Source organism: Myotis nattereri (assembly GCF_964212035.1).
Source record: "Myotis nattereri genome assembly, chromosome: 16".
NCBI lineage: Eukaryota > Metazoa > Chordata > Mammalia > Chiroptera > Vespertilionidae > Myotis > Myotis nattereri.
The window spans coordinates 53,011,449-53,035,545 of record NC_138091.1 but is presented as its reverse complement, the minus strand read 5'-3'; the positions used below and the strand labels follow the sequence as shown (position 1 = coordinate 53,035,545).

Here is a 24,097-nt window from a genome sequence, read left to right as displayed (position 1 = left end):
GGGGAGCGAACCTGCAACCTGGGCAGGTGCCCTGACCAGGAATCCAGCCGTGACCTCCTTCATATGTTGATCCTAAACCGCTGAGCCACACCTGCCAGCCGGGCCCAGACCTCATTTTAAAGGGACTTCAGGGTAAGACCAGGGAGGAAGTAAAACAAAAGAAAAAAGGAGAGAGCTGAGAAGAGTTTGCAGAGCACAGTGGCCCGAGCCTCCAGCCCCGCTGGGTGGGGACCTGGGCTGATGGGAAGGGGCTAGGACCCAAGTCTTGGGGGGAGGGCGGGCGGGAGGTGTTAGCTGTGGCCTTGGCCTTGTCCTGGGCACCCCTGAGTGAATGAAGGATCCCCCCGGCAATGGTGAAGTCTGGATGTGTTTCCTCCCCAGCTCTCTCTGTCACCCCAAAATCCCTGGACTGGCGGCCAACTCTCCAGGGGTCACGTGTCTGCCAAGGGCTACTAAGAACACTCGGGCTGCGGGAGTAAACACTGCAGCCGGAGCAGGTGGGGGGACAGGAGTTGTCCGAGGTCAGGCGGCCAGGGGCCCTGGGGGGTCTCCGCGCGCCCCCCTGCGCTGGGCCCCTCTACTCTGGGGTGGGGGCGGGGGCTCTCGCTCCCGGTCTGCTCCCCACCCTCCGGCATCTGCCCGCTCCTCCCGCGGGAGTTCTGGTCCAAAGGCGCGCGGTGCCCAGCGGAACCATCACCCGGGGCGGGTGCCAGGCGCGTGACTCCGCCCCGGCCCGCCCCCGCCCGTGCCCTGCGCCTCGCCGGGCGCCGCAGACGCCGGTGTCTTCCCAGCGGTCCGGCCCATGGAAACGGCGGCGCGGGGAGCGCCCCGAGGGGGCGGCGGGGCCGAGCGGCTGCTGGGCGAGCTGGAGGCGCGGGTCCTGGACGTGGTGAGGGCGAGCTCGTGGTGGGAGCGCCACGGCCTGGACTGCTCCATCCTCGCGCTCAGCCTCCTCGCCCTGCCGCCTGGTGAGGGACACGGGACACGGGACACGGGACACGGGACACGGGGCACGGGACAGGGCGACAAGAGGCCCGGGTGGGGGGAGGGCGCGAGGAAGGGGATGAAGGGGGGGGAGTTGGGGAGACGCTGCGTGCTGGGGACCCCAAATCTGACCGTCTGTTTGGGGTGTCCTGCCCTGTGTCCTCAGAGGACCTGGGCGCGGGTGTGGGAGGAGAGAGAGGCCAGGCCTGAAGGGCAGAGGAGGGGCAGCTGAGAGGGGTGGGGAGGCTGGGAGGGGTGAGGGGGGCGCGGGGGAGGGGATGGGGGGGGAGGAAGTTCTGTGGGAACACCAGGGATGAGGTGAAGAGGGAGGGGGTTCCCTGGACTTCCCCTGGTCTGGCCCCCCCCCCCCCACCTCCCATGCCCAGCCATTCATTGCTGCTCTGGCTGGGGCCCAGGATCAAGACTCCTGGAATCTCCTTGAGGAGTCAATGGGGCTCTGTTTTGTCCCCCAAATCCTGATGGGAGAGCCATTCCCTCAGGCCACAGGGGGACCCGCCTCACCGCTGCCTGTGGCGCCCCAGGGCCGGGCTCTCTGTGGTCTGGGCTTCCCCGGGTTTGGGCCCAGGTCTCCAGAAGCTGAGAAAAACCTTGCTCCCCTCCTCCTCCCCCCAGGGTTCCTGTGCCTGCGTTCGGAGAATGTCCTGGTCTTTGTCCTGGGCATCACCATCCTGGGTGTGTGCCACTCCACGCTCACTGTCAAGGGCAGCCACCTGGCCACGCACGGTGCCCTCACTGAGTCCAGACGCTGGAGCAAGATCTGGGCACATTTCTTCGTGGAGGTGAGCCTGGGAGAGGGTGAGGCCGCTGCTGGCCAGGCGGGCATCCTCCTTGTTTGGTGCCAGTGTGCAGGCGTGTACAGCTGTGTGCCCACGTGGGCAGGTGGCTGCAGCTGCTGGGATGTGGGTCCAGGTGTGCAGCCTGCACTACAGTGTGTGTCTGTGGTGCCCTGGAGGGTGGCGGTACCTGTGGGCGGAGAACTGTATGAGGGGATGTACGAGTATCCATGGCGGTGGACTCGGCCTGGGGACCCCTGCTTCTCCGGGGGCACCCGCTCAGCTCTCTGCAGCACTAGGCCAAGTGGTGACAGGCTTCCTCCTCCTACAGACACCTGTGCCTGGCAGGTCTTAGCTACAACCTTTGGGGCCTCCTGGTTTTGCAATCAGGGTTCAAATTGTGAGCCGGGGACAGAAGGGGATGGGGAGGAGGTGCCGGGTGTCCGTGTCCCAGCTCCGGAACACGGCCCCTCTGATGCCTGGTGACGACTAGCCATCCTAAGAAGGCCCCTCCCCGCTCCCCCAAGTCTGCTCCAGGAAGGACCCTCCTCCTCCTGACCCTGCACCCCCTCTTCCTGCCCCTCCCCATCCTGCTTTGGCCTTCTCACCCTGGCCCTCGGGCAAGGCCAGGGAGGCAAAGGTTTCTGGCCAGCTGCCCGTCTCTGGACTGGTTTCAGGCCTCTCCGGTGGCCCTGCGGGACTTGTTCCCTCCTCGCCCCCTTCCAGGTGGGCCAGGCCTGGCCGGCCAGGCAGGGGGCAGTGTAGGGCCCGGCCTTGGGAGCTGCCCTCCCCGCTGCATTCCCAGCCCCACTGGCCGCCTGACCTGGCGTGTCATCAAGTTCAGCATCTCAGTATCCATGTCCTCATCTAATACACAGGACTGACCGCATTACCTCCCTGGAAGCCAGTGTGGGGATTCACCGAGACCTTGACCTCGGGCCTGGGCCTGCTCTTTGATGCTTGTTAGTGTTAGCTGTGCTTCTGTTCTCCGGAGGGAGCCTGCCGCAGCGGGGAGGGGAGGAGAGGGAGCCTGCAGTAGTGGAGGGAGCACAGCAGCAGCAGCGAGGGGTTAGCAGTTTTTGTTGTTTGTTCGTGTTTGTTTTGAACGGAAAGGTGGATGCAGTTATGCAAAGCAGACAGAACTGTGTGTGTGTGTGTGTGTGTGTGTGTGTGTGTGTTGGCTGTGGCTCTGGCCCACCACCTGTTCTCTGCGTTGCACAAAGGACCAGCTCTTGCTGCCCAGGACCCTCCTGGACCCCTGACTGTCCACTTCTCCCATGTCCTGCTGTCACCTCTTCTTGCTGGGTGCGTGAGCTCGCCCATCACTATAGAACAATCTAGTCCTCCACTCCGCAGCCTTCGGTGCCAGCTGCGTGTCGTTGGCTTTCCTGGGGCACCCAGTTTGCCAGGTTCGTCTCAGGGTCTGCTGGCTCCAGCTGGGTGGGCAAGGACCTCACCCTCTCTGACGCACTCTCCCCATGGGTGGGGGGGCACGCGGTTGGGAGGGGGCAGTGACACTCCAGGTTGTTGTTTCTCCGCTAAAGTGTCCGGAATCATACGCACCTCCCCACCCAGCGGGAGCCTCCCTCTGAAGACTCACTTCCGGTCTATACGGGAAAGTTCCAGTCCTCCTAGCCTCCCTCTGACCCTCTCTCCAGCCCACTGACAACCTGCCGTCCCCTCCCTGTCCCGGGTGATGTCACGGGGACTGCCGCGAAGGGCCACAGGAAGGTGGGCGGCACCGGTTAAGTCCTGAAGCTCGGGAAGGATTAACTCCTGAAATCAGAGGGACCTTAGACACTCCTCTTGTCCCTCCTGGATGCTCCCCAGAGTGGGAGGGAGCAGGCTGAGCCAGGTGCTAAGCGCCACTGTTTCTCAACTTCCTGGCGGGCGGGTCACAGCTGCTCCAGAGAGCACAGCCCAGCTCTGCCCCCAGCAGAGTCTCACCCACGGGGAGGCCCCACCTCCATCCCAGGCCTTTGTGGTGGCAGAAACAGAGCCAAGAACCCCAGCCTGGTCATAACTCTCGAATGTTCTCTTCCCACGAGTTCAGTGTGGCCATTATCCTCAGGGCTGACTCTCCGACCTTCTCTCTGCCTTTTTCCACCTGAGCCTCGAGGGGTGGTAGACTGCGTAGGATCAGCTATGACTTAAAAATTTTTTCTTTTTTACTTCTCACCCGATGATACTTTCCCCATTGATTTCTAGAGAGAGAAAGAGAGAGAGAGGGAGGAAAGGGGGAGAGAGAAACATTGATGTGACAGAGACACATGCATTGGTCACCTCCCACAAGCACCCACAACCAGGGCTGGGGAAACCTGTAACCAGGTACATGCCCTTGACCGGGAATTGAACCTGAGACCCTTCAGTCCTTAGCCTTATGCTCCAACCACTGAGCCAAACCGACCAGGGCTATGACATTTCTTTTTTAAAAAATATTTTTATTGATTTCAGAGAGGAAGGGAGTGGGAGAGAGAGAGAGAAACATCAAAGATGAGAGAGAATCATTGATTGGCTGCCTCCTGCACACCCCACACCGGAGATGGAGCTTGCAACCCAGGTACCTGAACTGACTGGGTCTTGAACCATGACCTTCTGGTTCATAGGTGGATGCTCAACTACTGAGCCATGCCAGCTGGGCTATGACTATTTTCTTAATTCAAAAAACTAATTTAGAGGGCAAACTCAGATCTGCAGTCCAAAATATAATTTCGTAGAAAAACACATATGCACAAAAGACCAACCCCAGAGATCCCCACTGCTCTGAAGCCAGCGTGACAGGGCTGCCCAGCCCCTGGGAACCAGTGGGAGAAGCTGGAGAGGGATGGGAGCTGGCAGACTCCAGCCCGGAGTCCGTCCTGCCTGAGGGACGTGCGTGTGACGCACAGCCTGCTTTCTCATCTTGCCCACGCCTGCTGCCCTCCGCTCCTATGTCCACCTCCAGAATGGCCCCGCCATGGCCCTGACCCTGAGCTGGAAACCTGGCCTTGTCCTTGATTCCGCCTCCTCCCCAAGCCCTCACCTTTCCCCCAGATCCTGCCTCAGGGCCTGCCCATCCGCGCTCACCTTCTCGAATCATCTCCCAGACCAGCAGCCTCTGTCCCGTCACCCTCCTCATCCTGTCCCTCCCCTTCCAGTCTCAGAGCGTGACCTATTTGACACCCAACTTCGGTTGTGTCATAAGTTGATAATGACGGTGTTTAATCCTGCAAAGTCTTGTCTGTTTAAGAAATAAAATAAAAGGAAATATTAGAGGACACATAAGGGATTGAGAGCCTCCCTTACCGCCTAGGGCAGCTCAACCACTGAGCCACACTGGCCGGGCTTTCTTTTTTCTTTTTTTAATTCCCACCCCCTAATCCCTTCCCCTCTGGCAACCATCAATTTATTCTCTGTATTTTTGAGTCTGTTTTGCTCTGTTTATTCCTTTTTTTTTTTTAGATTCCACATACAAATGAAAGCATGCGGTATTTGTCTTGCCCTGACCACCTACTTCATTAGCAAAATGCCCTCTAGGCCGTCCATGTGGTTGCAAAGGGTGAGCTGCCATTCTCTGCTGTGGCCGAGTCATAGTCCATTGTATGTACCACCACTTCTCCTTTACCTGCTCCTCTGCTGATGGGCACCGGGCTGCTTCCATAGCTCGGCTATTGTAAATAACGCTGCAGTGAACATAGGGGTGCGTATATTTTTTTCAAATTTCTTCGGATAAATACCGAGCAGCCGGACTGCTGGATCGTAGGCAGCTCTATTTTTAATGTTTGGAGGCACCTCCATTCTGCTCTCCACCGTGGCTGCACCGTCTGCATTCCCACCAACAGGGCATTCGGGTTCCATTTCCTCCACGTCCTCGCCAGCACTTGTTATTGATTGATTTATTGGTGATTCAGCTGGCGTTTCTTGATGAGAGAAGCAAGGCAGGAGGACTGACCCTGGGAGCAGAAGGGCATAGAAGGAGCAGTGACAAACAGTTACTTCTTCCACCTGGGACACAACCGTGAGCCTCAAAGCCCCCGGCTGCAGCCCCCTGTGCCCACCGCCAGACTTCTGCCTCTGGCTCGAACCAACCAAGGGGCCCCAGTGGGTGCGTGCTCTTGAGCAGGCGGGTCCTCGGAGACCAGCAGGCCTGGGAGAGATGTCACTTTAAACCACGATACCCTCCCACCCTCTCGGGTTCTGTCCCCGTGCGAGGTTACAGAAACAGCACATCCCACCCCTGGGGACACCGTCTGAGAGCAACGCAGCTGGGCCTGTTTCCGTGGGCTCTGCAGCAAGGCTGCCAGGAACCAGCATCTACCCCCGTGCCCCCTGCCTTCCGCGGACGATGCAGCAGCGACTTGTCATATCTCCCGCATCTGTTGTAAAACTGCACTTGTGCCATCATTACCTGTGCTCCTCAGGGTCCTTCATCTCTTATTTATTTTAAAAAAATATATTTTATTTTTAAAATATTGTTTATTGATTTCAGAGAGGAAGGGAAAGAGAAACATCAATGATGAGAGAGAATCACTGATTGGCTGCTTCCTGCACGCCCCCTGCTGGGGATCGAGCTCACAACGCGGAATGGAACCGTGACCTCCTGGTTCGTAGGTGGATGCTCAACCACTGAGCCATGCGGGCCCGGCCCCAGTGCCCTTTAGATGGAGCTTCTGGCTCCCTTTCGGCTCCATTTCGTTCTAAAGGAGGGCGTCTCGGCACAGTGTGGGGACAGTGTCCTTCGCTGTCTTTCGTCTCCTCCTGCCTGGGCCCTGCTCTGTGGGTGCGTTGCACGTTTCGGGGTCGTGTGGCTTATCTTGGATGAAAGCTGGGTTCAGATTCCACCTCTGCTGCCCACGTAGCGGAGTGAGCTGGCTGGTCAAGTGGCCTCTCCTATCTGTTCCCGCTTCTGTTGACGGTAATCACAGCCCTGACCCTGGGCTAGAAGATGAGCGAGTCACGTAGAGCGCAGAACGCCGCGTGCTCACCGAAGGCCTCCTGCTGCCTGAGGGGCTCACAGGGACTGGATTCGGGGAACCCTTCACACTCCCCCGCACACAGGCAGGCGGCATCTTCAATACAGTGAGCAACAGCTTGCGGCCGGATAAGAGGCGGGAGGAGGCTGCCGTCTGCGTGGTCGTCTGCAGGCATCTGCATAAGAAGCACCTGAGCCCCTTTTGCATCCAGAATGGCTGTTCTTGGAGTCAGAGAGCAGCTGCTCAGGACCGGCTTTGGAGAATCCCACAGATGCTACAGAGGAGCCACCCCAGGGAGCAGTTCACCCCGGCACCCTCACCCCGGGTGCCACCCGCGTGGACAGCTTAGGACATGGCCTCCCTTCACCCCTGACTACTCCCACACCGCCCCCTCCCTGCTGTAGGCTCAGGGAGCAAAGGAGAGCCCTGAAGGTACAGATGTTTCCAAGATAAACACGCACCACATGATGGCAGCCTGATGCCCGGAGCAGGCCTTGTCCAGTCCTCTCAGGCTGGCAGGTTGGCTGGATGGTCAGGGGCAGCGTGGCGATCCGGGGGCCGGCCTCGTGCCCCTAACACCAGGTGGACACAGTTACTCTGACTGTTGCCACTCTGTGGTCACAGACACCTGAGAGTTGATGGTCAAGGCTGATTAGCTGGGGCTGTGAGCGAGGCAAGAAGGCCCTGGGGCGGGGGTGGTGTTCTCGAGGCTCCCAAAGGCCCTGCTTTGCTGGGCTGTGCTGACCTGGACCCCGGGGCCCTTCCTGGCTCCCTCCTCTAGGTGTGCACGGCCTTCCCCGCCGAGGACGCCCGGTACGGACACGTCAAAATGCACCACGGCTACACCAACGTGCTGGGCCTCGGGGACTCGAGCACCTGGAGGCTGCCTTGCCTCAACCGCTACGTCTACATGTTCCTCGCGCCTCTCCTGATCCCCGTCATCACGCCCCTGGTGGCGGTCGGTGAGTGTGCGGGCCTGGGTCCCGCGTGGCCGGCAGAGACCTGGTCTCCCCTTGGCTTCCTCCCCTCCTCGCTCGTGGAGGCTGCTGGTGGAGGAGGGGAGGAGCCCTGAGTTAAGACTGGACAGGAACTTTCTGAGGCAGCCAAGCCGTGTGGAAAGAGCTCAGACCCGGGGCCAAGTCTGGCTTAGCCGCGTGCGGGCTGGTGACCTCAGGCAGGTAACTTAACCTCTCTGAGCCTCGGGTCCTTCCGTGCTCATTATTACCTAATGAGGCCATAGATGTAAACGCGCGTTGAAAATGCCTCACACTGTATTGCCTGTTAGAATTTTTTATTCTTATATTTTTAAAAGAAACTTAAAAAAAAATATTTTATTGATTTTTTCCAGAGAGGAAGGGAGAGAGAGAGTTAGAAACATCGATGAGAGAGAAACATCGATCAGCTGCCTCCTGCACATCTCCCACTGGGGATGTGCCCGCAACCCAGGTACATGCCCTTGGACCGTAATCGAACCCGGGACCCTTCAGTCCAAGGCCGACGCTCTATCCACTGAGCCAAACCGGTTTCGGCTAAAAGAAACTTTTTAAAAAATTTTCATTAATTTCAGAGAAGAAGGGAGGAGATAGAAACATCAATGATGAGAGAGAATCATTGATCAGTTGCCTCCCACACGCCCCAGTGAGCCCGCAACCCGGACATGTGCCCTGACCGGGAATCGAACCCTGACCTCCTGGTTCATAGGTCGATGCTCAATCACTGAGCCACGCCAGCCGGGCGCATGTTAGACTTTTTAATATCATGGGAGCAAATCCTCTGGTGGAAGGACAGGGGCTGGGGGGCGGCAGACCTGGATTCAAGCCCCAGGCCACCAGTCGCTGTCAGAGTGACCCTGGTCAAGCTGCCTAATGCTCCATTTCCTCATCCGTAACGTGGGTGAGTCTACTTTCGGGGCTGAGTGCGGATGACCCAGGTCGCCTCGTTAGCACCACTGGGCCGGCAGGGAGCCAGCTGTGCTGGGAGCCTTGCCCACCCGTCACTGTGTTTCTTGTCCCCTGGCAGAGCGGCTGAGGAAGGTGAGGCTCGGGGCAGCTCTGCGAGCGCTGGGCCTGATCTCCCTGGGCCTTTATTCTCACTACTGGCTGCTCCGGCACGTGTCTGGCTTCCAGAGCCCCGCCTCGGCCCTGGCCTGCATGCTCTGCACCAGATCCCTGCTGGCCCACCCCTACCTCCACATTAACGTCTTCCAGGTGAGGCCTCCGCCCTGGGCGCTGGGGACCACGGGGTACCCAGACCACGCCCCTCACAGGATAGATGGGGAGAGAGGCAGAGAGACTGAGCTCGGGGTTCAGCTTCTTCACGCCTCTTCCAGGACCCGCCCGAGTGGGAGTGAGGGGGGCAGAAGGGCCCACTGTTCCCCGAGTGCCCCGTGAGGACACTGGGGCAGGGTGGGGAGGTGCAGGAATGGCTCAGGCCATTACCCGCGTGTCTGTCACAGCACATCGGGCTGCCCATGTTCTCCCGGGACAAGAAGCCCCGCCGGATTCACATGATGAGCCTGGGGGTGCTTAACCTGCCCCGGCTGCCCGTGCTGGACTGGGCGTTCGGCCACTCCATCATCAGCTGCCACGTGGAGCACCACCTGTTCCCCAAGCTCTCCGACAACATGTGCCTAAAGGTAGTGGGGGTGGAGCCGGAGGGCTGGTAACCGGCAGCATTCGCCTGAACCCCGCGTCCCCCAACTGGCCTGGTCCGAGGTCCCTCCCCAGTGGGGGTTTCCGGTCAGAGACACGTGGGTTTCTTATTAGCAGTGCGACTCAACAAGTTCATGGGCATCTCTGAGCCTCAGCTTCCTCATCTGACCTGGGCAGATGAGGAGCACGCAGTGCTTACATGCACAGGTCTTGAGCATGAAGTGGAGAAAAGGATCTGAGATGCTGGGCATGCAGTAGGTGCTGCTAAAAGGAGCCCTGGTTTGCACCCTCTGTGCAAGGAGGACTGTCCTGGGGGGTGCTGCGGTGTGTGTGGGGGAGTCCGCCCCCCTTTCCCTTGCCTGCTGGGCGGGGAGAGGCAGGAACTCTGCAAGCCCCCAGCTTCTCCTGAGCCTGTGGAGCTAGGCAGACAGGAGCGGGCGCTGGGAGGAAGGAGGGCCCCGGGAAGGGCCTGCCCGCAGCCCACAGTCCGGCTCATGGCGCCTCCAACCGCCCACCTTCTGGCAGGTGAAGCCCGTGGTGTCCCAGTTCCTCCGGGAGAAGCAGCTGCCTTACAATGAAGACACCTACCTCGCTCGCTTCCGGCTGTTTCTCAGTCGCTACGAGGAGCTCCTGGTGCACGCGCCTCCCATCACTGAGCTGGCGGGGCTGCAGTGAGGGTGCTGACACGTCCCCCTGCTCCCCTGCCCCGGCCCATCCCGGACCTGCTTGTCACTCCCCGGCTGGGCTGCTGGTGGCATTGGGAGGGCAGAGAGCCAGGGAGCTGGTGTTTCTCTGGGCTTTGCGGGGTGTATGGAGGAGAGGGGTGTATGGAGGGGTGTATGGAGGAGAGGGGTGTATGGAGGAGAGGACTAAAGGTGGCTGGGCATTCTGGGGATTCTGGGCAACCTCATCTCAGGACTACACAGCTGGGCTCCTCCCTGGCTTGGCCTGAGCCTTGGTAGGGCTAAGGGAGGGTGACCAGGTGAGGAGGGGCCTGTGCAGGGGGCAGGCATCGAGAGAGCAGGTCAGCCCTCAGCTCGGGTCTCCCTGGCACTGGGAGAGTCGTATACGCAGCTGGCCACCGCTTCTTCCTGTGCCCCGGGAGCCTCGGGCCTCTAAGGAGCCCTCTCGCAGGGACCACGGGGAGGTGACTTTGGCAGGACCTTCCCAGCTTCCGGGCCAGAGGAGCCTGTGCAAGACACTGGCTCAGCAGCTCCCAGGAGCCGCAGCCTCAGGGAGAGCAGAGTTTGTGCTTTATAAATAAAGAGGACATTCCCGGGTCAGGAAGTAAGGGGAGAAAGAGTATAAATAGCTTTGAGTGTGATCTTGGCTAGCTCCCGAAGTCTGCCTTGTTCCATGACATTTAGAAGAAGGGGACCTGGGAGAATTATCAGAGAGAGAGAGAGAGAGAGAGAGAGAGAGAGAGAGAGAGAGAGAGAGAGATTACTGGGAAGGTAACAGGTCAGGGGGTGATGGCACAGGGTCTGGAGGGCAGTGACTTTAGAGAGGAAAGGAAGGAGGAGAAGGAGGTGGGGTGCAGACACAAGTCTAGGGCTGGGCCGGGCAAGCGTCGTCCGCAGCCCGGGAGCCAGCTGCACGGGCAGACTTGAGAGAGGGCCCGAGCTGCCCTGGCTGGGCTGGAAGAGGAGGTGCAGGAAGGGCCCAGCTGGAGGCCGGGGAGGAACAGAGAAGGGGGCCGGAGCGCAGTTTAACCAGCGTTTCCCCTCCGCACTATGACACATTGCCGGGAATGCTCTGTCGATGGGCCTGTCCGGTGCATTGCAGGGTGTTCAGCGGCACCCCTCGCTTCTTCCTACCCGCTACGTGCCCGGAGCCCAAGTGGTGACAATCACACATGTCGGCAGACACTGATGAGAGCCACCCCTGGTTGACAGCATAAATCATGATCTGAGGGCAGACCCGCCTTGGTTTGCAGTGAGGTCCTTGGGGCGGGTGAAAGGCACGCGGACCCTGTTGATGGGCTAAGTCAGCGAATGGGGTTGGCGGCAGGGTCAGATGGCAGCTGAGAGGCATTCTCTAGGCCTGGTCCTGTCGGAGAACCCACCTCTGGTGTGGCCTGAGGTGGCTGTGCTGGGTGGCTGCCATCCGCCCCTCCCCGTCCTTCCCCCACTCCTCTCCACCCTGCCCCTCGCACCCTCTCCTGCAGCTACAGCTCTCACTGCCTGCCACAGCCCCTGCCTTCGCTCCTTCGGGGCGGGGGTGGGAGGTAGGGGAGTGGGGGGCGGGGGGGGGTGCGGGTAGGGGTGGCTTCCAGCGGTTGGTAGCCAGGGGCGCTTCACTGGTCCCTCAGTCCTGCTCACGCCTCTGTACAAAGCTCCTTTAGTGAAACCTCTACCGGTCGGCACTGCCAAGCTGCCATCTGTTTCCTGCCGGGAGGCTGGCGGGCCCAGCGGAGCTTGGGATCCAAGCAGCCCTCTTGGAAGAGGCAGGCTTGGCAGCCTCCCCAGCCCGCTGCATCGCTACACTCCCCTGCTGCTCTTTTGAAATGCACTAGTAGCTCAGAAATGGCCGTCGGGCCCAGGGGTGCGACTCATCAAACTGCCAAATGTCCACATGAAAAATGCAGTGTCAGAGAAGGCCCCATTGCCTCGTCCTGGCTAATGATTAAAACCATCCTAATACATCACCAATGACTCAGGGTTATTGATCTGGGCCTGAGTGGGGCCTGGGCAGAAGCTGGAGGCCCTGGAGCAGGCTTGGCTGTACCACAGGCGCCTGGGAACAAGCCACTTGGTCGTTCTGAGGCCTGATTTTGTTACTCAGAGAATGTGGACTGGGGTGCACGGGGCTGTGAGGGGCGGGGAGGCGGCAGGAGGGAATGAAGCCCTTCCTGGGCTCTGCGGTGACCTCCGACCTAATTTACACGGCCTGGCCCGTCAGAGGTGATAATGTTGATGAGGGTGAGGATAGCTGACATCTATTCAAAACATAAGGCACATTTTTTTTTTTTTTGGTAAGAGAACATTTATTTATTTGGTAAATCACAGAGGTAGAAAAAGTAATTCCCAGAAGAAAGGGGCTTAGGAAACAAGTTACAGAGGCAAAGGAAGGGCCCGTGGAGCTTGGGAGTGAGGAGGCTAATGGTGAGGTGCCTGGGGCGGGGCTGGAGGGGGAGGGGGGCAGGGGAAAGAGAAAGGCACAGGCTTGCTCCCTGGAGGGAGAGGCACGGGGTCCCCATCCTGAGGGTTTTAAGGGCGGAGATTTTAGGGGCGGTCCCAGGGGAGGATCATAATGGAGCATTCAGCAGCTTCCCAGGTGTGTCCTTGCAGGGTGTGGGCTCCACTGATTGACTGGCGGGCACCAGGGCACAGGGTCGGTACTCAGTGCAGCTGGGCCTGAGGTCAGCCACGGCTGGTTTTGCTGCCTCTATGGGCCTGGAGCTGAACTACAACTGAGGCCTCGATGGTATCTTAAGGCACATTTTTTACCTACTCCATTTAATTTTAATCTTCACAAGCACTTGATTGTATTTTTCCTAACTCGACATGTTGTGAAGATAAGTCTTGGTGGGATTAGATTTCCGAATGTCATAGAGCCTGTAAATGGTGGGAGAAGGATTCGAACCCCTGTGTCCAACCCCAGACTCCCTGCTCTTAACTACCAAACACAGTGCTTCTGGGAGGGGAGCCCTGCAGGGCTTTCTGGGATATCTGACCCTGAATCTCCTTCTCTTCCTCCCATGGAAAGAATAATAACCAATTGATGTGTCTCTCTCACATCAATGTTCCTCTCTGTCTCTCTCCCTCCCTTCCAGTCTCTCTAAAAATCAATGGAAAACATCCTCAGGTGAGGATTAATAATAATAATAATAATAATAATAATAATAAAAGACAAACTCTTTGTGAACATCTTTTATGAGCCAGGCCCTGTGCGCAGCTCTGGGGATATAAGAGTGAATGAGATTGGGCCCCAACCCCCAGGAGCTTACAGGCTAGAGCGGGAGTTAACAAACTCTTTGGAAAGGACCAGACAGTAAATATTTTGGGCTTTGTGGACCATGTGGTCCCTGTCACATAAACTCAAAATATTCTGTGCCATTAAAGTGTGAAACAGCTATAGACATACGGAAAGAAATGAGCATGAGTGTATTCTAATAAAAATTTTTGAACTTGTGTAAGTTTTACATGTCACAAAATATTACTCTTACCATTAAAAAAAACAACACTTAAGAATGTAAAAACCTGCCCTGGCCGGTGTGGATCAGTGGTTAGAGTGTTGCACTTGCACTGAAGGGTCTCGGGTTCAATTCCCGTTCAAGGGCAGGTGCGATCGCTGGGACTTGTGCAGGAGGCAGCCAATTGATGTATTTCTTTCACATCGATGTTTCATTCTCTCCCTCTCATTCTCTTCCCCCCTTCCCTTCCACTCTCTCTAAAAAAATCAATGAGAAGAAAATATCCTTAGGTGAGGATTAAAAAAAAAAAAAAGAGTGCAAAAGCCATTAGCTTGTGGATAGTACAAAAACAGGTGTTGGGTAGGGTTTGGCCTGCAAGCCATGGTTTGCCCACTCCTGTCTAGGGGGACAGGCACAAAATGCAACGGCTTATCAGAAATCGGAACATTAGGAGGGAGGGGAAGTGATGAGAAGGGGCACAGGGGCTCTTGGGGTGCCCGCCATGTTCTAATTCTTGACCTGGGTCGTAGTTACATGATAACATCTTGTGATAATTCATCAAACAGCACACTTCTGATTTGTACACTTTTCTGTTATACTTCAATTAAAAATAATAAGACAACATAATAGGTAATAACGGGGTCGAGTGTTAGAAGACAAGAAGGGGCCTGACACCAGCTTGGGAGAGGATGGGTCAGGGAAGACTTCTCCGAGGAAGGGTTTGACAGAGGGCCCTCGGGAGAAAAGGAAGCTGGAGCTGGTGTTAGGCTTGCTGGGTCAGGTGGGACCACGGATCCTGTCATTCAAAGATAAACTTTGCTCACCGTGGGTGTGTGTTTTGTTTTTTGCATTAATTTTGCTCTTTTAAAATGCTGCATTAAGTGATTATTTATGGTGATCACTGTGGTGTTTGGTACTCTCTTCAGTTTTGCACTGGAGGCCAGTGCCCCCCTCACCGCACACTATTCCAGCCCTTGGACAGGGTCAGGATCTCTGTCCACAGCACCTGGGGCAAATCGCTCCTTCCACTTCCTCACCTACGGAAAGGGAAGGGACCGGGCAGGACAAGGTCTCTGTGGACGAAAAAGGGGTTCTACAGAAGGTAGCCTCACAGGGTGATCCGATCACAGATCCCTAAGTGGGCAGGTCTTGGTGGGTTGTCATGCCCCAGGCCTACAACTTCTTCAGCAAACGGCTTTTAAGCCAGCCCTGTCCATTGCTTTTGTGCATTTAGGTTAACACATTTTTGAAATACCACAAGTAATACCTCTCGGAGCGGTAAGCGCCCTCAAGACAGCACACAACCTAGTTAACCATCCTGTAGTCCAAACCCTACCTTGCTTTCTCCCACCTTCATATAATCTCCCTTCTTAATTTCAAATGCATAAAAGAAACTGCAGCCGTAACCGGTTAGGCTCAGTGGATAGAGCGTCGGCCTGCGAACTGAAGGGTCCCGGGTTCGATTCCGGTCAAGGGCATGTACCTTGGTTGCAGGCACATCCCCAGTGTGGGGTGTGCAGGAGGCAGCTGGTTGATGTTTCTCTCTCATCGATGTTTCTGACTCTCTGTCCCTTTCCCTTCCTCTCTGTAAAAAATCAATAAAACATATTTTTTTAAAAAAAGAAACTGCAAAACTTACTCTCGGGAGCATCTGAGATCTTGCTTCCTGGCAAATTGTCATCAGTTTTGGCTCAAACACATTTTTATGAAAATTCTCTACAGGTTTAGACATTTCTTATGCGGGCATCTTGGCGGGGTCACACCTGTATAGCACCCTGATAAGTGAAAAGGGCCGCCGAGTTCCAGGGGGAGCCCCTTTTTAAGGGACTTCCGGGTTTGCTTGCACTCACTGGTGATTGGCTAGCAGGAAACCAGCCAGGCAGGAACTACCTATCAAAAGGGAAAGGCGCTTGCGTCATCAGCCAGCGACGCGAGGCTAAATAAACTCTTCTCTAATTGGCTCCCTTCTTCAAGAGGGGTTGAAACAGCGATGGGGATTTGCTCTTTTTTAACTCCGGACTTCAGATAACGGGAGAGAGGGTGAAGATTGGGGAGCAGTTTATTAAGTCAGGCAGGGACCGGAAGTCTTGGGGGCGGGCCTTCAGCAGAAGGGGGTGGATCCAAGGCCGGGCTTCTCCTCTGGGGGCGGGATTCTTTCCGGCTTGGGGGTGGAGCAGCAGCGCTGTGCTTCCCCAGCGCGTGGGAGGCGGGGTTTGGGGCGGGGCGGCACCTGTAGGCGGGGTCCGGGAGGGCCCAGGTCGAAGCCCGCGCCCGGCGCGGAGCGGGGCGGTCGTCAGCTCCAGTTCCGCAGGCTGAGTTCAAGTCCCAGCCATGGCTCCCCGCTGCTGGCGCTGGTGGCCCTGGTCGGCATGGCCTCGCACCCGGCCGCCTCCCGCCGGGAGCACCCCGAGTAGGAGCCGGGCATCCCTGGGACTGGATGGGAACGCGGGGAGGAAGGCCTGCGAGCGCCGAATGGAGGGGTTGGAGCCCGACGGGGGCAGAGCCGGAGGGGGTCGAGAGAGGAGACGGGGGCCAGACTGGAGGCGTCCACTCACAGGGACAAGATGGGGTGGTGTACGGGGGCGGATGGGAGCCTGGGGGGTGAGGTGCCTAGGGTGAGATGAGGATCAACAAAGGTGAAAGGGGGAGACCATGATTCCACAGGTGGGAGAAGGGGTGAATGAGGGTGTATGGAGGTCTGTAGGGCAAGAGGGAAGTCAGGGGAACCAGCGGTCGATAGGAATGAGGCGGGTCTATTGGGGAATGTAGGTTCCATGGAGGGAAGGGTTGGAGGTAATTGGAGCACCGTGGGAAGGTCCACGGGGAGAGATTGGGGTGATGCGGGGTCCGCTGGATGTGCTATTCTAGCTGGGTGGGTAGGAAACACTGTAAGAAAAAGAGTGGGTGGGTGGGGGCTTGTTGAGTAGGTCATCTCCTGCGACATAGTAAGCTCATGCGTGAACTGTGGGGTTCTGAGTGAAGACACGGCCTTTGGGTTCAGATGAAATAAGGAACCCTGCAAACAGCAAAGCTTGGACAGAAAGGAGGGGAGCCCCACCTCGTGTTTAACACTGAGGTTGGTTTGGGAGTGGGAGGGAGTGTGTTCTGAGCCCCTCCCCTCCCCCACCCCCAGGCTCCCGCCAGCAGTTCTCCACGCAGGAGCAAACCCCCCAGATCTGTGTGGTGGGCAGTGGCCCGGCTGGCTTCTACACTGCCCAACACCTGCTCAAGGTAAGCCATGGCCCTCTGGTCCCTCACTTGCTGCTTCAATCTTGGGGGCAAGCCCACCCCTTTGGGTTTTAAAAGCACTTCTGGGTCCCTGATGGGGAAGGGGCGCCCAGCTCATCTAGAGAGGACACTTTCTACATACTTTGTCACCTACACTGGGGGCTCCCCACTCTAGGTCCTCAGCTGTGAGAGAAGTGTTTGTGCCTCATGAGTGATGGTCGATGGTCAGGGCAGAAGGTGCGCTGTGCCTCCTTGGCCAAGCCCTCCAGGGAGCTGATGCAGACCTGCAGGATGACTCGATCCTGCCCCTCATCCTCCCTTTCTTCTCTGTCTCCACTCTGCCCCCAGTATCCTGCATCTCGAGGCTCTGCCCCCTCTTCTCAGGGTTTTCTGGAACTTTTTCCACTTCCCTGTGCTCTCCTCACCCTTGACCCCAGTCTCCCCACGCCATGCTGTTCTTTCAGCCTGCTCTGCACCCCCTCCCCTCCCCCAAAGGCCAGGGTCTCAAGGCTGACAGTGTTGGCCTTGGTGAGCAGGGCCCCAAGATTACGAATTACCCTTGAGACTTTGCCAGACCTTGGACCTTGGTGGGAGGGAGGGCGGGGGAGCCATCGTGAGGCCTGAGGCCTGAGGTTGGGGGGCCCAGATCCTGGGGCTCGGAAGCCAGCAGCCAGGCTTGGCTCAGACTGTTTATCTTGGTGCTGCCCACCCCTCTCCCTCCACAGTCTTGTGGGGACTTATTAAAATGCACATTCCTGGGCCCAGCCCAGGCCTAATCAAACTGTGGCTGGAGCCCAGGAGTCCATGATTTTGAACCCCCCGGGCAATCCGGTGCCCACTGCCACAGGTGGTTCCTTCACTGAAGGGTTTTAGGGGAGGGACGGCCAGCACCCCGTTTTGTATTTGGAGCTCTCGCTGCCTGCAGGGCAGACAGTGGGTGGGGAGGCAGGGCTGGTGGCTGGGAGGAGTGGGGGGCTGCTGTGCGGCAGTGGGGAGGAGGAGGGGAGAGTGGGGGAGCCCCAGGTCTGGGCTCCGGGTGGGTGTATGGAAGGGAGAACAGGAGCAGGGAGGAGCGGTTTGGGGGAAAGGGAGTGGGTTGGGATCGTATGGGTTTGAGGGGTCTGGGGGGAGTCCAGGGTTCTCAGGTTTGGAGCTTGTGGGGGGCTCTGGGCAGGAGGGAGAGAGTGGAACATCATCAAGTCCACGGGAATTTGAGGTCACAGGTGGGAGCCGATGAACCTTCCCCAGGGGATGTGCGCCTAGAGGGGACTGGGGATCCCAGATTAGAAGAACCTCAGAGAAAGTTTCTGTTAGAAGGGGACAGACTAGATAAAAATAAAAAGGAAGAAGGGGGAGGCCCTGGCTGGTGTGGCTCAGTGGATGGAGCATCGGCCTGTGGACTGAAGGGTCCCAGGTTCGGTTTCGGTCAAGGGCACATGCCTGGGTTGTGGGCTCGATCCCCATAGCGGGCGTGCAGGAGGCAGCTGATCAATGGATTCTCTCTCATCATTGATGTTTCTATCCCTCCCTCTCCCTTCCTCTCTGAAATCAATAAAAATATATTTAAAAAAGAAGAAGAAGAAGGGAGGCAGAGGAAGAGGGGATTGAAAAATAGCAGCTGGAGGGAGAGGAGGGAACTTCCAGGTTAGGGAGGAGAGGGCTCCCTGGGAGTCGAGGTCGGCCGTGCAGGCTAACACATCCGCGGATTTAGCTTTATGGGGGTGGCCTTGGAGAGAGCGGTGTGACCTAGAGGGAAGGACCCACAGCAGGAAGAATGGAAGATAAAGTCGGGTTGTGCAAGGTGTCCGCCAGGCTCAGCAGTTTGAACTTTGACCTGTGGCAGTGGGCAGCCAGGGAAGGTTCATGGGTGAGGCCATGACTTGCAACAACAACAATAATAGTAATGCTAGCTTTGGGACATTGCACACTCACCGCGGTCAAGCCCTGGGCTGAGTGTGTCAGGCCTTGCCTCACGCCTGGAGCGATGTCCTGTTGTACAGAGAAGGTGGAGAGCCAAAGAGGGGTGGGGTCGCCGTGGCTCTGGACCCCCAAAGCCAGCTCTACCTGGGCCACATCAGCGGGGTTTGAAGGGGGTGGGTCAGGTGCCGCCTGTGGCAGGCACAGACGGGGAGAGTCAGGAAACACGGACGGGCGGTGGGTGGTGGGCGGCCTGGGCTTGGTGCAGGCAGTGGGCTGGCTGGAAAGGGCGACTAGGCCAAACCTGAGGGGGTGAGCATGAGCCTTTGTCGGGATGAGGGTGCCTGGCGGCAGGAGCCCCTTTGGCCTGAGTCCTGTTGAGTCGGGAGCGTTACAGCAGGAGCCAGGATGGGGTGCGAGGCAGGGCAGTGTGTCCTGGGACACGGCTTGACTTCGAGCCTGCTTAAGGTCCAGAGCCCCTCACTGCCCTGACCTCCCTGACGGGGGTGCATCTGTCCCAGTTCACGGGGCTGGTGGGTGGCTGACCCCCACACTGTGCCCTCCCCCGGCCCCTCTAGGTGCCCCAAGCCCGAGATGGGAGCCACTTTTGTCTCCCTCAGCCCCCACGGCCCCAGCTCGGTCCCCTGTCCGACAGGATGGTCTTGGAGACCAGAGCGAAGGCAGGCATGACTTGCAAAGGGTGGTTCTCAGGCCTCCAGCCTGACTGGGCATGTCTCGGGGTGCCGAGGCTCTAAGGCGGGGCCCGTGGAACATCTGACCACAGAACCGAGGCAGCTCCCCTGTCCCCTGCCGCGGAGGGACCGCTCACCACCTTCCTGTGGCTGAGTTCTCCGTCCGCCCTTGGCTGGCAGGCCTCGAGGGCTGACCTCAGCGGCCCTGTCCCTCTTGTCTGGCTCTCTAGGCAGATGGGGAGTCAGGGCCTCCTTGCGTCCTCTGCCCACTGCTCTGCCTGGGAAGGGGGACCCGAGGGGCCCAGCCCTCCCTGCACTCACCACCTGCTGCCCTCCCGCAGCACCACGCCCAGGCCCACGTGGACATCTATGAAAAGCAGCTTGTGCCCTTCGGCCTGGTGCGCTTTGGCGTGGCGCCCGACCACCCCGAGGTGAAGGTGGGTCTCTCTGGGCGTGGAGGGCAGGTTTGGAGGCTTTGGTCAAGGCGAGGAGGGAAGGGAAGCTCCCTGGCCGCATGGATGACTCCAGACCCTGTCGATGCCCCCGAGACTCCATCCTGGGGACATTGTGGGGCGAGGGTGGCACAAGCATGGTCCCTGGAGCTGCCGCATCCTCTAACCCCTCCCACTCCGGGCCTGGCAGAATGTCATCCACACCTTCACCCAGACGGCGCTCTCTGAGCGCTGTGCCTTTCATGGCAATGTGGTTGTGGGCCGGGACGTGACCGTGCCAGAGCTGCGGGAGGCCTACCACGCCGTGGTGCTGGTGAGTGCACGTGGCGGGGGAGGGGGGCCGGGGGCAGGGCAGCAGCAGGAGGCGGAGGCTGAGGGATGGAAGGCATAGGGTGAGGCCCTGGGCGGGGGTCAGGGTGGAAGCCCAGGGGGGTGGTGGGCTGTCTGGCCCCGTGGCTGGCACTGAGGGCCCTGGGTCTTTCCTCAGAGCTACGGAGCAGAGGACCACCGGGCCCTGGAAATCCCCGGCGAGGAGCTGCCTGGCGTGTTCTCGGCCCGGGCCTTCGTGGGCTGGTACAACGGGCTCCCTGAGAACCGGGAGGTGAGTCTGGGGAGCCCTCCTACTGCCGCTTCCTTCGCTCCTCTCGGCCAGGGCGGGGGCAGCTCTTAGATGCCGGAGCTGGGGGAAGAAGGAGCCATGGTCGAGGACTGGAAGGCTCCCGGGGAGATGAGAGGAGAGGCGTCAGGCTGGTGAGGTGGGAGGTCAGCTGTGGACGCTGTGGAAGAGAGGGGTGGGATCAGGTGTGGGGGGCCCGAGTGGAGGCTCAGATGGTAGGATTTCTCCAGTGTGGGGGAGCCCAGCCAGAGCCAAGGCTAGGGACACCCTATCCAGACCTCTCCCCTCCAGCTGGCACCGGACCTGAGCTGTGACACGGCCGTGATTCTGGGGCAGGGGAACGTGGCTCTGGACGTGGCCCGGATCCTGCTGACCCCACCTGAGCAGCTGGAGGTAAGTGGGGAGGTTAGGGGCAGGAGGGGGGGGGGGCACACTGGGGAGAGGAAGCCCCTGCTGCGGCTCAGGACTCACCCCTGCGTGACGAGCTCAGTGCCTCCTGGAAGGCAGCCGGGAGCTTCCACTCATACAGCTCCCCTTTACTTCCCGCACTCTGGCTACATGGGCCTAAAAAACAAGCATTCGGTGTGCACATACCACTGCCGCCGCTAGGAACCCTCTCAGCTCACCTCCTGCTGGTTAATCTTTACGTCCTTAGCTCAATTGTCCCTTCAGGAAGCCTTGTGCCTCCCTCTCATAGACTTGTCCACTGTTTCAAAGCCTGTTGTGACCACTTTGATTTTACATTTATCATCAGTGAGTATTTGATGAGTATCTCTTCCTCCATGAGCTCAGAAGCTCTGTGAGGGCCGGCGCCATGCCTCTTTTGTGCACCGTCAGCACCTCCTCCCCCTGCCCCTTGCACGGTGCCCTCCCTGCACGTGGTAAACTTGTTGAGTGAGAGCGTGCACCCGGTTTGCTACTGGTTTGAGCCGTTTGCAGATTTGGCGGCAGTGCTCCCTGTGGCCACCAGGGGGGGGGCAGAGGTACACTTTCCACTTTCCAGCTGCCTCCTCTCGCAGGCTCTGGGTAGGGACATGACCAAGTGGAGAGGCTTGGTGTTGGATGACTTTAAGGTCCTCCTTTTGTGCCAGAAAACGGACATCACGGAGGCTTCCCTGGGGACACTGAGGCAGAGCCGGGTGAAGACGGTGTGGATAGTGGGCCGACGTGGACCCCTGCAAGTGGCTTTCACCATTAAGGTGCTGGGGCCAGAGAGAGGGGGTCTGGGCCCCAAGAAGGTGCTCTTCCCTTGGGAGGGGGAGCAGGACAGAGCCTTTGGAATGCGGCTGCCCAGGGTCGAAGAGGGGAGCCAGACGGGGCGGGGGGGGGGGAGGGGGGTGTCCCCTACCTGGCCTGCGCTCTGGGGTGTGCTCAGGGGTGGATAGTGCTCTGGGTCTGACCTCACCCTTCCCACCCCCACCCCCAAGGAGCTTCGAGAGATGATTCAGTTGCCAGGCACCCGGCCCATTTTGGATCCCGCGGATTTCTTGGGCCTCCAGGACAGAATGAAGGGTGAGGGCCCTGGCCTGACCCCCAGCTCACTAGGGAGGGGATGGTCTAGGTCAGCGAGGGCTTGGGGAGGGCATTTGGGGAGAGGGCTGTACCCCAGGGGCAGCCCTGAGATGCTCTGTGTTGCTGGCAGAGATGCCCCGCCCGAGGAAGCGGCTGACGGAGCTGCTGCTTCGAACCGCCACGGAGAAGCCAGACGGGGAGGAGGCTGCCCGCCGGGCAGTGGCCGCCCGAGCCTGGGGTCTCCGTTTTTTCCGAAGCCCCCAGCAGGTGCTGCCCTCACCAGACAGGCAGCGGGTGGCAGGCATCCGCCTGGCGGTCACCAGACTGGAGGTGAGTTTCCTGTTACCCAGAGACACCCCTGGTCTCAAGTCTCCTCACCTCGGCCGGGTGTTGCCCACACTCTCCCCAACAGGGTGTCGGTGAGACCGCCTGGGCAGTGCCCACTGGCGACACGGAGGACCTCCCTTGTGGGCTGGTGCTGAGCAGCGTTGGGTATAAGAGCCGCCCCATTGACCCCAGTGTGCCCTTTGACCCCAAACTTGGGGTCATCCCCAATACGGAGGGCCGGGTTGTGGATGTGCCAGGTGAGAGGGTGCAAGAAGGCTAGGCACCACACTGCTGGGGGACAGGGAGGCTGCTGTCTCCTGGGCCGTTCACATTCATTCATTCATTCATTCATCCAGGGACACGCCCTGGGGAACTGCTCTGAGCCGAGCCCCTCCTCCTCCTGGCCCTGGGGGACGTTCCCAGTCTAGCTCGATGCCCCGCTATGTATGCCCATAAGTTGTTCCATGTACGGAGGGAGGCCTGGCTGGGCGAGGCCCTGCGCTCAGCGCTGGGTTTGGAGACTAAAAAGCAGCCCCGTCCAGGGGCTTGCAGTTGGATTAATTATCCACACTCCTGTCTGTCCCTTCAGTAGAAGTTTACGAAGGGCCTGCTGAAACTGGAGGCGGGCAAGACCCAGCTCCTACCCCCAGGAAGCTCCTGGTCTCCAGGGAAACAGGTGTAAGGGGAGAGGGTATGGTAAACAGGTCCAGCAGAGTCGGGGAGATGGGCCTGTGGCCACAGTGGGCCCACCTGCTGGGGCTGCTGGGAGGACTTAGGATGTTGGACATATGGGCACACGACTGTCCAGCCCCCTGCCCTTCCTTTACCCCTTCGTTACGTACCCCCCCCCCCAGGCCTCTACTGCAGCGGCTGGGTGAAGCGGGGGCCCACGGGCGTCATCGCCACCACCATGACCGACAGCTTCTTCACCAGCCAGACCCTGCTGCAGGACCTGAAGGCCGGGCGGCTGCCGTCGGGCCCCAGGCCTGGCTCTGCGGCCATCAAGGCCCTGCTCAGCAGCCGAGGTCTGGGCCCCTGGTGACTCCTGGGAGGGGGGTGGGCAGCCTGGGCCTTTCCATGGGAGGGGTGCTCTGGGCTGGGATGGAGGGAGAGGCGGGGCAGTGACTCACTTCCCTCTGCCTCAGGGGTCCAGCCCATCTCCTTCTCCGACTGGGAGAAGCTGGATGCCAAGGAGGTGTCCCGGGGCCAGGGCGCTGGGAAGCCCCGGGAAAAGCTGCTGGATCCTCAGGAGATGCTTCGGCTGCTGGGGCGCTGAGCCCGGAAACCAGCCCGGCAGGGAGGGGAGTGCTGTGCGCCAGGGCTGGTCTGAGCAGGGCTCTGCACACAGCTGCACCCCCTGCCCGCCCTGGCCCAGGGCCTTGGCTGCCTCTTTTCCAGGGACCAATGAGCACTCCCTCCTGCCAGAAGGTCACCCTTGCCAGCCTGGGTTTCACTCTCAGCGAGGAGATGACCTCAGTTAGGGCTGGTGCAGGTGCAGGCTGACCTCCCTCTCCCCCCCCTCTCCTGCTGGACTGTGGAGGGTCACCAGGTCCAGAAGATGCTGAAAATAAAACAGCCGCAACGGACAGCCAATGGTTGATGTGCCTGTGATTTCTTCTGGGGCCTGGGGTCACCTTCCAGCCGCAGCTCCCCTCCAGCCCCCAGGTGGCGCTGCAGAGCCAGCTCCCTGCTCTGGGGCCTCGGGGGGCTGGAGGTGGGTTTGGTAGCCAGGCCTGGCCGAACCCTCCCTTCTCTCTCCTTGGTCCTGCTGCTGTGGCCTGCCTGCCTTCTGCCCACACTCCGGGCACCCTGGCACCCGGGCCGGCCTGCTGGTCTC

General features: G+C 59.2%; 2 protein-coding genes across 4 annotated transcripts; both read left to right on the top strand.

The window, feature by feature from the left end:
- Positions 1-802: 802 nt before the first annotated feature.
- On the top strand, positions 803-10,773 carry FADS6 (fatty acid desaturase 6; the record flags this gene model as incomplete). The annotated part of the gene is made up of 6 exons (XM_081108986.1): positions 803-968; positions 1,618-1,784; positions 7,512-7,692; positions 8,750-8,937; positions 9,186-9,365; positions 9,907-10,773. 6 exons carry the CDS (start codon positions 803-805, stop codon positions 10,054-10,056), a joined length of 1,032 nt encoding a protein of 343 aa, XP_080965112.1. The 3' UTR covers positions 10,057-10,773.
- Positions 10,774-15,731: 4,958 nt separating this feature from the next.
- Positions 15,732-23,853, top strand: FDXR (ferredoxin reductase). Of its 3 annotated transcripts, none has more exons than XM_081108906.1 (12): positions 15,732-15,926; positions 16,650-16,747; positions 19,695-19,790; positions 19,996-20,118; positions 20,293-20,406; positions 20,713-20,814; positions 21,513-21,620; positions 21,849-21,933; positions 22,064-22,263; positions 22,346-22,517; positions 23,115-23,285; positions 23,406-23,853. In XM_081108906.1, exons 1-12 carry the CDS (start codon positions 15,848-15,850, stop codon positions 23,534-23,536), a joined length of 1,479 nt encoding a protein of 492 aa, XP_080965032.1. In that variant the 5' UTR covers positions 15,732-15,847; the 3' UTR covers positions 23,537-23,853. The 3 variants fall into 3 exon arrangements, with proteins under 3 accessions (XP_080965032.1, XP_080965031.1, XP_080965030.1); XM_081108905.1 differs by having other exon boundaries at positions 15,745-15,926; positions 19,695-19,784; positions 22,346-22,425; XM_081108904.1 differs by having other exon boundaries at positions 15,745-15,926; positions 22,346-22,425.
- The last annotated feature ends 244 nt before the right edge of the window (positions 23,854-24,097 follow it).